Here is a 13212-nt window from a genome sequence, read left to right on the forward strand (position 1 = left end):
CGAGAGGTGTGTGTGTGTGTGTGTGTATGAGTGTTTGTGGTTGATGGGGTGGGAGGGTGGGCTGAGATGAAAAAGAGGGCGCAGCCACCAGGTCAGTTCTAAATCTGGAAGGGCAACGCAGGTACGGGCCAGATGTTCTCCCCGTACCGTCTTCTTCCACCCCGAGTCTTTTCGTCCGCTCCCACTCGTCTGCTCATCTGCGCTGAGAGTAACAAAACGGAACAGTCCAGACGACAGTGGACACGAAGCGGGACTGGCCACCCATCCCACCTTGTCCGGAAGTACCGCATCCTGAAGGGTACATGACAGGTGACTGGTCCCTGTGCGTGCCCAGGTCCCTCTGCCCTCTGCTCGGGATCCTGAGTCTTGACGTCGTCCACCCACGTTCCCTAAGTGTCCGTCTATTCTCTTGCCCTCCGCCCATCTGAAGCTGGTGGCTACGTATCCCGGTACGCCAGCCAGTAGGTCACCAGGCGGGTAACTCTGTACTGTTAGGCTCTGGAAAAGCTGGCTGCTGGATCGCCTGAATGCGAGCAGACCAACAGACGCACATATACGACATCTTGCAGGACTGGGCCAGTCTCGAGTCTCGACACTATGTGCCTCCCCCGCCGCGTTGGAAAGAAGAAGCTAGCTATATTTCCTACAGAAAGAACAATACCAACCTTCTTAGCCTCGTATCGTGGCCGGCATCTGCCTCTATCGTTTCCCTGCCGTGTGCAAATTCCTTTCCAAGCCTCATGTTTTTCTCAGACACCTGCAGCGACGGGACCAGCGCCAGCAGATGGCGTTGACGGCGGCCAGGAACGGGCGTCGCGTCGCTGCCCAGACGCCAGCACAGAGCAGCACTATCAACTACTATTGCATATCGTCGACATTTGTGTGCATGAGCGTCGGACGAAGTACAGGGGCCACTGCCTCGGAATGAATCGTTCGCTTTCTTTGGTGGTGGTGGTGTTGGTGGTAGTGGCACTCATCTGCCCAAGTTGCGTCGTCTGGAAAGAGGACAGGTACCCATTTAGTGGAAGTACTTCTTCCCAGACTCTACTAAGTAGTGCAAGGAGGGAGTGAAAGATACGGGAAGGTTTTCTCGGGCTGCCACCAACAGATGGCATATACGAATAATGAGACAGTTCCGACGGGTCTCGTTGATCAGTGAGCAACAAATGCATCAAGCGTAACTCAGAAAACCTGCATTGGCCCGAGGCTGTCTGCTGATAGGACAAGAACCCAAGGCGTGTGTGGATAGGTGTAGCGTCGATAAGACAAGCAATCGTCCACAACTAGCACAAATGATTTCCTCGATTGGCACTCGCCATTTCAGCCCAGCCTGGCGCGCGTCCGACCACATTCTTAGCCACCATCATTCGCTGGACCGGCCTTGCCTTGTGTCGACAGTCACACATGCAGGCCCACCACACTTGTGCTGCACACCCGTCGTATCGCTCGCCGTGCTAGCACACCAGCACACACAGCAGCAAACCTCGGTCGAGGCGCGGATGCAAGACACCAAACCGGCGAATAATGAACGGCGTTGCGCCGCCAGCTGTGCTGATCACTTGAGTTTAGCTGTGGTTGCAGCAGCGGCAACAATAGTGATTGATGGTGATGGTGATGGCCACACTGTATCAGCGGCAACCGAGAAAACGACCAGCCTGTTGCCATGGCGAGCGAGCCACCAACTGCGACTCCTCCTGAAGCACCCATCGATTTTTGCCGCCGTAGGCACATTCGCATCCCATCGTTATACCTCGCGGCGGCTGAGCTGAGCTGAGCTGAGCTGCGCTGCGTTATGCGAATTCGTAAACCCGAGAAGCTCGAAACGTGGAGCATTACGGCAGATGGTAGACTGCCTAAGTAGCATTGATATCGGTGGCCAGGGTGGCCAGGGTGGCCAGCGGAGAGTTGCCTTCAAGCCGGAGCCGCAGAGAAGCTTGTAAGTTGGTATCAAGTTGAGAAAACTGTGCTCCAGTAATGGCGAGGCCGTGTGTGGCCCGTCCATCCGATGTCGTCAGGCATACACATACTCACACATACGCATACATCGTACTCATATAAATGGTTGTTTTATTGCAGACCCGGCTTTCTAAGAATAAAAGCCCTCAACTCAACGTCCAGATTTCTAATTCGTCCAAGTGTGGAAAAAACTGCCCTGGCAGAGGCTACACACCCACTTGTCCCCGTCATCCAGTTATGCGTCATGTCTCTCACTCCCCTTGACGGCCACCGTTTTCTCATGCAGGCCCTTGGATTCCTCGGGTGGCATCCGATGCCAACGGCATGCGAAGGGGTGTGGCCTACCGAACCAGTCGTCGCCTCCCGGTCCACAGCACAACCTAATTCCTTGGAGCCGGCGAGCATGTGAGCGTGCTCGAATAATGTTGATGCATACTGGCGTTGTATTCGGAGACGCCAACGAGGCCTCGCGGATCCAGCTGTGCAAGCCTTTTCAGTCCGGTGAGTAAGGCAGTTGTGCAGGAACACGAAACACACAAAGGGATGGGGATCGAGCTGGGCCATTCAGAGGGCTGAGATGGCGCGCCTTAGTCTTACCCCTGCAAGCACCCACGCACCTTAGGGCAACGACAACCTCTGGCAATCCTCTGCCATGAGGTGCCAGGCACCACTCAGCAACCATTGAGAGCAGCTTGGCATCTCAATGGCCAGCTTGATAGCCCATAACGCTCGCTTTTCGCCAGCCAACGACCCCGCGTCGCGCTTTGAGCTGTTGGGTGGCCTCCCTGGCCCCATGTTGGCTAGCGATGACGCAGCCGCCACTAGCACGGAATTTTCGGGCGCGCGCCTGGCCTCGATACCCCTCCCTGGGTTGGCAGATGCGTTGACGAGCGTTGTTTCTGCTTCCTCTAAGTCTTCCCCATTCTTTTACGCGTCTGCATGTTGATTCGAGTCGTCGCGAAGGGGCGCTGGATTGCTGACTGCGTCACCCGACCTTGACCCCGCCAAACGCGAGTCGAGTCGATTCGATCCGAGCGGTCTTGATGGATCTAGCAACATATTTGGACTGTTCGTCCCCGTTGGTTCAAGGTGACACCCAAGCATGAACCCTGACACCCCTGGCATCATGGGCGCGCGTTGGCGGGACTCGGGAGCCTCTGAGGATCCCGGTGCATTGAACGGCGTACATGGAAAGCAGGCGTCCCAGGTTGTGATGGTGGTTAGGGCTAACCAAGCCTCGCAAGTGGCCCGCGGCCCGTGGCTGATGATCATGGCGGGACAGGCCAGGCAGTGTAATAATGGTGAAGCAGACCAACGAAGCCAGTGAGATTGGTGCTGGTGTTGACACCGGCACGGGCGGCGAGAAAGTGGCATCCGATCTTCCAGGCCCCTGAGCCATCAGGAATGGCTGGTCGCAACACGTCTGCGCTGCGAGGTGTGGTTAGTAGATCGGAGCGAGAAGAGTTTGTCGCCACTGAGTCGCGAGGAGGCCCATGCGGCGAGCGTTAAGTCGAGGCTGTGCTCGCCGTGCATGCCGTCAAGCAGAGGTCGGACAGACGGACGACTAACGAAGAACGATGGCTACATGCTACATCTGGAGAAGTCGATGCGATGTAGGGTCCAAGCCAGTCAAGCCAGCCAATTAGGGTATGGGCCCATGGATGTGACAGCGCGGATGGGACGGACTGGCAGGGTGGCTCTTCGGAAGAGGTGGATGTCGTTGGTTGTGAGGGTTAACAGCCTACCTACTTAGGTAGGTAGCAGAAGAGAATGACTGCAAGGCAAAGGTATCTACGGATAGGTGGATGGGTGCACAGGATGCTCAAACGTTGACCTGAAAGCTACAGGCAAGATCTCGCAACCTCGCCGCTTCCTCGCAGACTGCGCCAGAATAAGAGGAAAGCACCATACGGTCAGGGATGTGGGATGCGCCTGCAGGTGGGGGTGCAGGTGCATCGATGCAGTGGCCTCGTCTCAATCAAGATGGGAAGGAGCCAGTGTGCAGCGCGCTGGTCTCTCTCTCTCCCTCTCTCTCTCTCTCTCTCTTTCTTGCGTCGTTTGGGGAAAGGTGATGAGGGGGAAGGAACGTATCCCATATTCAAGGGTGTTGCTGTCGCTGTTGCTGCCGTCGTTGGATGCCGTTGGGTTCCTCGCGCGGGTAAAAAGCAAACACTCGGCTGCAACAATGGCGTTCCCGAGTCCCCGTTCCTGTGCTTTACTGCACACTAGGGACTTACCTGCTACGGTTACTGTAAGCCTTCCTGTAGGCTGCGTCGAGAGTGCAGCGAGCACCTGCTTGCTTCCCTGTGCTTGGAATCCCGATCCTCTCGATGGCCCGGCCCACCCATCGTCTGTCGAGCCATTCCAAGGGCCTTCCCTTCCTTTTGCCCAGGGTCGAGACTCACCGTATCCGCATCCGATGCGGGCGGTGATGCCATTACTGCGCACGAGCGAAGCAACTACAGTGCCGTACCTTGGTGTCAAAGGTTGCTCCCGATTCGGCGTACTCAGCTAAAGTGCCTCGACCAAGAGAGACCCTCACCCAGGAAACATGTTGACGTCTAGATCCAGATGGCCCTCCATCATCCATCACTGCATCGAATGGCACGCCTTGCACTAGACGCATTGGATCCGCCTTACGTACGCATTTGTTTCTGAATAAGACGCGTCGCTCTGATCCTGACGCAACACCTTAGCACCTCGCCGTATGTTCCTGGGCCTGTTGGGGACATCCATGTGCCTTCCTTCTCAGTTCTCACCATGTGCCATCCGGTGCCGTCGTCCATGTGGCCTGGCTTTGGCCACCGCCATCATCATCTGAAGGGTTTTCAAACGCACGCGCGCGCGCATATGAGACGAAAATTGATTGTTGTACCTTACAGGAAACAATGCAAGCCAGGAACGCTACGAGATGCGATGTACCTACTTGAACGAACACAATTGTATGCGTGTCCGCACACGCAAGGCACATAGGTACACATGCGGTGGCAGGCACTTTGGCCCCTCATTTGCCCTTTCGCTCCCTTGCACCACCCCGCTTTCTTCTCACCATACTAGCACATCCTCACGATGGTCGCCTAAACGGTCGGACGGCCAAATACTCCAAGAAATCCTCTGCGTAGGTGGTACCGAATTCCGGACAGAGGCATCGTCGTCACTATGAAAGTATTCCTTGCCTTATCGATACCGACCTTGGCATACTGCCTTTTCGACGCTACGTCTGCGAACATCGTCCCCGCCTGTGAGGGACGATAACATATGGTCGTGCTAAATCTCCATCAAAACGATCGCATACGGGCTCCCAGCACTCAAGCATGCCTTGGCTTCCTGCGGCGCTCTTACGGCGCTGTGTCTGAGCCAGCCACTCTTGTCAATGCCCGACCCTTGATCGCTGCCCACCTATGGATATGCCACACTTTATCTTACACTTCCGAACCCACGGGGCACACGTCAACTCCATATCCGTCTCGTCCAGATCAGAGAGGCACCGGCCTGACCTCGAATTCCGGGATGCTAAAGGCAGGCGACGGGAACGGTTTGCGCCTGCATCATCGTCTGCCAACCCGTCCTGAACCCGACTCTGCTTCGGGGCTATGCAAACCCTGCGCACCAACAACAGGTTGTCGGTTTCCAACGACAGGGTAAGAATGCCACACTCCCCGGCTTGCCGAACGGCCAGTAGTGTGCGAGAACCAACAGGCAGCGTGACAACCATCAGCACCAACGCCAGCTCAACCACCAACACCAATGCCAACCAACAAAATAACAATCAACAGGTCCGGTCGAGAAGAGAGCATGCAAACTTCCTCAAGCCAGCTAGCTCGAATCCTTTTGCATCATACCGTGTGGCTGCTTGAGAAGTGATCGGCCACTCGGGGCGCTGCGCCGCTTCAGGTTTTGCCCGGTAGTGTGTAGATGAAACGTGGCGTTGGTCGCAACGGCTGGTCTTTCAACTAGGTCACGACGGTTTCTACCAATCCGGCCTTTCACTCACATACATTCGTTCAACCGTTTGTAGGAAACCCGCTTCTTTGTTCACAGGTTCAAACGGCCTGGCCTGGCTCTGTCTCTCTTTCGGCTAGCCAAGCTGGGCTGACAGACTGGCAAGAAACTTAGTCGACTGTTGTCGACATCACTCGAGACGGAGCCAAGAACCATTCGTTGCTGTCATGTTCGTCTCAAGCTTCAATCTTGCAGCTCCACAAGCCCAAAGATCCAATTGTTGGAGTCAACGCTCGTCGCAAGGAGGATGTGCCCTCCCCGCATCACTCCGGCTAGGCTAGATAAGTCCGACTCCGACCATAATCGCTTCAAAGAAGAACTCAATCAGAATGTTCAGTTACCACAAGTGTTCAGCTCCAAGCCGCCCCAACAGCTAACTAACTGGCTAAGTCTCTGCCTTTCCATTAATGCCTCTAGCTGAGACGCGAACGTTCTGCATAAAATTGCAGCAGCAGATTTATGGCATCGGCCGTGCATTAGTCTCGCTGGCTGCTCCATCCGACAGGAGATGCACGCGCAATGGGTCAAACAGCTGCGCCGCCGCAACACAAAGCGGGCACAAACCGGCTTGATCCCGCGGCTTGCACACCGCGGGCGACCGACTCGACTCTGGCCTTATCAGCTTGTCGTTATGGCGCTGGGTGGTCCAGCTCTCATCCTATGCTATGCGTAGTAGCCATACACAGGCCCAGGTCTCTCTTGCGGCGGAGACATTGTACATTCTCAGCAGCTCATCCGGCGCATGTCGGCCTGGAGCGGGCTGTGCTGAGCATTGCGTTGCACAACTCGTATGCACTACCGGCCGTAGGTTTCCCAATGGGGCAGCTTATCATGATTCGTCTCGGCCACGTTGATCGCCCTCAAGCTCGATAGTACGGGATAGGTGGGTGGGTGGTTCCAAGAGCTGGGAAGGTTCCGGTGAGTTTGTGCTGGGGTTCCATGGCCGGTCGAATCCCTGACGATGGGCCAATCACCAATTTGCCTCCGTTCATGCGACCACGCAACTTCGCCAGGGACGTACCTCCACTAAGCCGATGCTTCTGGTTCCACAATCTGCTTGCCTGCCTACCTACATAGTATGTACGTACACTCCGAATAGAGCACAGCTGCACCACCAGGACTCAAGGTACCTCGGAGGAGGAAGTACACCTGTACTCTCCCTCCCCCCCTCGAAGCTGGACAGCCACAACGCAGTGTACCTTGCATGTTGCAGCTTTCGAGATGCTGTGGTGGTTCCCAAAGTACCGTCCACCGCTTCCACCCATGCAGGAACCGGCGAACGGTTGCACCATCGCATGCAGGTACGCCAGAAATTCCACTGTTTTCCAGTGCTCTTCTGCCTTTTTCGCCAATGCAGCTCATCCCATCTCTTGTACTTTATATATTTATTCTCTTGGGGGAGGGGGGGAGGAAGGGGTTTGGCCGGCCACATTCAACCGCATTTTCTCCGATATCTGGTTGGCTAGCACTGGTTTGGGGGGCTTACAGACATTACCGTTTCTCGAGCCGTAGCCTATGAAGAAACGGTGACCGAAATCGTCAGTGCACCAGTGAGCCGAATCAAACGCCAATCCCCCTCCTCATTCAATCATCGAAATATCGGTATCGAGGGCTCAAAATGCCTCGCAACAAGTACGAGCACAATGCTTTCTCCGCCGAATTATGGACGGTGGCGGCCCTGACGGGGGCCTCACTACGAATGCAGCATGTTACCATCCCAGGCTTCGCGGAACTGGTAGCATCAACGCTTGGTAACTACCTAGAGCCCTACGAAGAAAAGCGGCATATGGATTATGGATCTCCCAGTCGAATAGGAACACGGCTTTTGCAGGTCGACATGGGATGGCATGGAGAACGATTGTCCGCTAGTCACCTTTTGGATTTGAATTCGACTGAAGTTGACAGGACCGGGGTCTCACTACATGCTGGTCGACCTTTTCAGGACCAGACCAGCAGAGCAGGCCCGGTCTGTCAAGCGGTCGGGGTTCCAAGCTGTCCGACCAGGTGCTATCTCGGCGGAGGCCACGGCAAGAGCCAAGTGCCTGGCTCAAGAATACGCTCGCCACACCGTTGGAGTGGTTTTGCCGTTCCTGGTTGATGGATCAGAGGCAACAAACAGTGCCACGATCCAATACACCGGAACGCATTAAGCCCAAAACAGCACAGCTCTCGCAACGACCCCCGACCAGTTGAGTGGGTGCATTTCTCATACCGGCCTCCAGCTGCAAATTTTTCCATCAGTCGCCCCCAGCTTGAGCAAGCATCGCTGTGGGCATCCTGGCTGATTTCTGTCTTTACAGACTGTGTTCAAACGTGAGTGTGTGAGTGTGTGGTGTAGGCGATGCAAGCACCAGCGACCATCAACGACGCGCCAACCCACCAGGAGGACAACTAACGGCCTGTGGGCGATCCCCAGCCGACCATTGCCATCCGCTGGAAACCTCCGACCGCCGCTTCACTAGAAACCCCCACAGAGAGCCATTAAAGGCCTCAGATGGCGCAATGTCGACGCCCAAGGACGAAAGCTTGCAAGATCTACAGATACTTGCTAGCTTGTCGAGGAGTCCCCGGCGATCCATCGTTTGATGCTCATGAAGTTCCCAGTTGTACCCGCGGGCCCTTCTTGTCTCCCAAGGAAGCTCCCTTCTCCAAGACTCCAACTTGCCTCCAATGGACTTGGGACCCTCGTAGTAAAACGGGCAAGGTACTTTGGACGGCCCGGAAAAGAAGCCGTGGGGTCCCGGCCCAGCCAATGCGCTCCAGACAGTCGACGGCGACTAGGACCAAAAGCGGATCTTGCTCCGGTCATGCTGCCCCGGATTTTTGGCAAGTCTAGCAGCAGAGGCGTGTCTCAAATTTAAGCAAAGCGGCGGACGAGTCGACGACCCCATCTCTTCTGCTCGGCTACAAGGGTCTTCGCCGCAACCGGGCATGAGTCTGGAAGATCATCAAAGGGACCTCCAACGGGCCCGGGATTCTCGAGCCTGGGCCCGCCATTTAGCCTGACCCGAGGATCCCCGACTGCCCGAGAAGTCAATGAACATCGCTATCGCCAACCAGCCTGCCAGTCTTGAGAAGGCCGAACCAAAGATAACTGCTGGGGCTAGTGGTCCGGTTACGGACGCGGCGTTGCATCGGGCTCAACTTGGCGTGGAAATCCTCCGGGGATCAAAGTAAGTCCCAGTGTTGGCCAACCAGTCAGTAACCCAGGACTCGGCGCCAGGCCTGCCTTCCGGCCAACGGCAAAATACAGCAAATACGAAGCGTCACCAACGTCTATATGGCGGCCTGTGTTGGGGCACGGCACCTTCGTTTGCCCAGGAGGCATCCGTACGCTGCTCTGTAGTGGTTTACAGGGAGGTCTTTATGGCCGGATTTATGCATCGAATCTGAACCAGAAAACTCGGCAGCCTGGCCCAAACAGGGGCCGAGAGAAGCCTCGTGTCTCGCTTTCCGTGTCATCGCCCTATTCTCTCCAACCGTGGGTACAGTGCGTTGAAGAGAGCGGGGAGGACTTCTACGGATCGGCCAATGCCCTCGCTGGACGTCGGTTAATATTGAGAGCTATCATTCTGAGGCTTCCAGGTGGGGGGGTCCAACATCTCTCGTCAGGGGTGCCCCCGTCACACCCATCAGTGCAAGGGTTTCCTTCGCCGCGACCAATGGGCATTCCCGCGGTCGTTAGCTCATGGACCTCCCAGAGTCCCAAGGCCTTCGAGAAGGTTTCAGGGCCCGCATACTCCGACGCCTGGGTTCCATTACGAAGCATCCTATCCCACATAGCCTTGGGTATGAGCGACCTGCCTGTTTCGGGCACCTGGTGCTGTCACGACGCATCCGCCTTTTGCCAATTTTCTTTGGAAACAATGGGAAACGTGAAGCAGATGGAGGGAAGGGAAGCATGAAGCAAAGACCTTGGAACACCATTGAGACTGGAGTTGTGGCTGTGGTTGCATCCTTCCATTGTTCTGGAAGGAATGGTGCTTCATCACCCGAGTGTCAGACCCCCGGAGACGAGGGCTCTGGCTGATATCGCCCCCTCCCCTCGACAGGCCTATATTATAAAATCGACAAGATGCGGCAGTCAAGCCGAAGTCGTCCCAACGCCAGCGTGTTGGAGGACGTGCCGGTAGACCCGTCAACGGAGTTACGGAGGCATCTTGACGCTCAGAGACTTCGGCCATTTGCTCGGCACAGATCCATACTTCTATCCATCGAACCATTTCCCAAACGTCAACTCAAATCTCGGCAGATGCTTCCACGAAAGCTCTTTGCCTCATGGCAGCCTCGTGGCAGCCTCAATCCACTGTTGACATGTGGTAGCTCGGCATGGTGGGGTTTTGAGTGTCATAGTTGCTCCGTCGATGATTTTAGATGCTCACGAATCTGACATGTCGGAGCTCGCCATCGGCACGACCCATTCACGACGGTCAGGATGGCGCCGTGGGAGCAGACCAAGCCAGGGTCCCGCGACAGGCCTCCCGTTCGTCCCGCCGATGGTCCGTCAGCGGTTCGTAGCCAAGCGCGATAGGCCCCAATATCTGAGCCAGAAGGGCTTCCATCTTCCGTGGGGTCCACGAAGGGGAGATAATTTCATTTCCCTGGCTCCAACTACCGACGTTCGCTAGACCTTCTCAACCTTCTAGAAGTGATTGGCGTGGGGAACGGGAAATTGAAGCGTCACGCATCCCAACCTCAGAGTCTTTGTCGGCCGGGGCTTCTGGGTGACAAACCAGTTGGACCATCTCTTCGCGGGAATCGGACAAGGACGGACAAGAACCGCATGGGCGAGTCGAGGCGACAGAAAAACGACGGGATTCAGTCTCAGTCAAAGCTAGCGCGTCCGGTTGTCTCACTAAACCGGTGACGCCTCCGTGGTCAGCGGTCATTAGTCCCAAAGCTTCTCACCGTTCTCAAAGGCTCACAATCTCATGCTCGGGTCTTTGGGAATGGATCAGGGAAGACGGCCGACAACCAATGCGTCAACACATCCACCTGAATGGGCAACGACGTGCAGACAATGCCTCGACACGGCGGCGGGAAGCTTCTGGCAATCATAGATGGATTCCTAGATGGTGGGAAACCTGCAGCGCAGAGCGAACGCTGGACTAACGCCAAGCCCATTTCCGTCTTCAGTATCGCAAAGTGAGAGGGATTAAGTATTACCCTATCTGTACGTCCGCCGAGTACGAACACCAAAATTTGCCTGGTTCGCTGCTCGGGAAATTGATACTTTGGACGCTAATCAGCCACTGTTGGAATTGCAACGAAACGGAGATGCGGCCCAAAGCTGCTGGAGGTGGGTGGTTACAGAAGCAGTTATTACCCCTCACAACTTGCAGTCCGCAACCCATCATCCATCTTCCGGACCAAACGCGAGAGCTCGGGTATCAAACATGGGAATACTTGACTGTGCCGTCGTCACTTTGCGGCGACAGCGTCCCAAGAAGCGATGGCTTTCCTGAAACATGCGGTCTGGATCGTCGAGTTGAAGGAGAACGAGTGAGAGACTGGACTGACTGCATCATGCCGAGTGATGGACGGCAAAGGGGTGCATCGGTCACAATCCTCAAACCTGCATTGCAGTGGTACGGGGGGGCGGAAGCTGTGAGAGAGAGAGAGAGGTTCTCCCCCTCATGCCCTCCTTTCTGGTTGTTTTAGGGCTGGCTAAGCTCGCAGGTTGCAAAGGCTCTTAGCAAACATGCGTGAGAGTGATTGCACACTCATGCAAATGCAAGGCAACATGCGCATCCAGGCTTAAGCGGTTGGAAAGAGAAGAAACACAAGCTGGGTGTTTCTGAATCTCGAGCGTGTGGGTGGATGGGTGGATGGAACCCGCCCCTCTCGATGGATGGGTTCCCTCTAGGCGACGTTTGGAATCTATTTCTTGTCGAGCGTCGACACATGCCGCTCGGGACGACAAGTGACAGGTCGAGTCAGGGCTCAAGCGGGCCTTGCGCCCCTTAGCAAACCGGCTGCCTCTCCGGGCGTCCGGGGTTCATCGGCATCGCTTGGAGTTTTGTGCCCGGGGCTTAGGGGGAAAACTGTGGGCTGCCTTTGCATAGCAGCACCCAGCCAGCACCCAGTGCCAACAGCACGCACTGACTACACTGCTGCGTGATACCTCACGCGTGTCGTCGCCACAAGCTCACGTTGATCAGGGCCTTAGTAAGGATGACCAAGAGAATCACGCACCACAGGGTGCTCTGGGCGAGCGAGTGTATCGAGACTTGGTGACTACACTAGTGTGCGGTATCTCTGGACCCAGTCATCGGTCCATAATGAGCTTCCTCATGACTTATTCCCCGAAATTCTATCTTCAGAGGTGTCTCCAAGGACCCTGAACCCGACCGCGCTGATGGACGCTGCGTGCCTAAACCTTTTGGGGGGGATTAGGGCAATTGGGCTGCTAGCGGCGTGCCCTCTGGTGGCATGTTCCTGGGTCCAAATTGGGATCTTCGGTCTCTAGTTGAAGATCCGGATGGGGGGCTCTGCCAGCTTGAGATGGGGGGCCATCGTCATGCGAGAAAGGGACATTACGCTGCGACGCTACTACCGATCCCCTGCCTCATAAGAGAGACGAGAGACGAGAGAGCATCATCGGTTACGCTTATCCCCGAATCGGTCCTCACCGCCGAATATCAAAATTCGGATACCGTCATGTCCACCTTCCTACCTCCGTCGATCTTCACCTTCGCGGACTGCCCACGGAGGCGTTCCCTTCTATGGGGGGGAGAGGCATGACTGTCATGACGTTCTCTTGGAGGGGGGGTTGCTGGACTAACACACGTTGTAGTCTAATTTGATGATCACGGTAGGGATCCTAGAGCCCGTCGCGGAATATTCGTGGACACCATCGGCACACGGTGAGGGCACACTCGCGCACGCCGGCATGGATGGGTATGTCGGTGGAGTCCATGACTCCGTGAGAGGGCATCGCATGCGTCTCACTGCTGCTGTTCAATGTTCGGCATGCTTAGTTGCAGCAGCAAACATTGCTTTCTGTGGAGCTACGGCCGCCGCCGAGAGCGCAGAAACAAACATGCGCCGCCACCACCATCATTGCCCGGGCCTCCGTCCACACCATTCTTCCCATCCGCGTCATGCCCCGATGCCAATGGTTCATAACCACCGTGGCAGAGTTTTCCACGGAAGTGCGGTGTGTGTGTGTGTGAGTGTGTGCATTTGTGTATAAATTGCTTTTTCCTGGCTAAGAAAAAAACAAACCCCCCGCGTCTCATGGCTGCTTTTACC

At 55.9% G+C, this 13212-nt stretch overlaps 3 protein-coding genes across 3 annotated transcripts; all 3 read left to right on the forward strand.

The window, feature by feature from the left end:
• The first annotated feature begins 271 nt into the window (after positions 1–271).
• On the forward strand, positions 272–1204 carry CDEST_02923 (uncharacterized protein). The gene has a single exon (XM_062919082.1). The coding sequence runs from the start codon at positions 598–600 to the stop codon at positions 1069–1071; it is 474 nt and encodes a 157-aa protein (XP_062775133.1). The 5' UTR covers positions 272–597; the 3' UTR covers positions 1072–1204.
• Positions 1205–2078: 874 nt separating this feature from the next.
• Positions 2079–3283, forward strand: CDEST_02924 (uncharacterized protein; the record flags this gene model as incomplete). The annotated part of the gene is made up of 1 exon (XM_062919083.1): positions 2079–3283. Exon 1 carries the CDS (start codon positions 3059–3061, stop codon positions 3281–3283), a length of 225 nt encoding a protein of 74 aa, XP_062775134.1. The 5' UTR covers positions 2079–3058.
• A 4293-nt stretch (positions 3284–7576) lies between these two features.
• Positions 7577–8108, forward strand: CDEST_02925 (uncharacterized protein; the record flags this gene model as incomplete). Its single annotated transcript, XM_062919084.1, has 2 exons — positions 7577–7789; positions 7857–8108. The coding sequence occupies 2 exons, from the start codon at positions 7577–7579 to the stop codon at positions 8106–8108; spliced, it is 465 nt and encodes a 154-aa protein (XP_062775135.1).
• Between the last annotated feature and the right edge of the window lie 5104 nt (positions 8109–13212).

This window comes from Colletotrichum destructivum, chromosome 2 (genome assembly GCF_034447905.1).
Source record: "Colletotrichum destructivum chromosome 2, complete sequence".
In the NCBI taxonomy this organism is placed as follows: Eukaryota; Fungi; Ascomycota; class Sordariomycetes; order Glomerellales; family Glomerellaceae; genus Colletotrichum; species Colletotrichum destructivum.

Excerpts from the sequence above, each read along its gene's own strand:
- CDEST_02923 (XM_062919082.1), top strand. The coding sequence starts at position 598 with ATGTGCCTCCCCCGCCGCGTTGGAAAGAAGAAGCTAGCTATATTTCCT.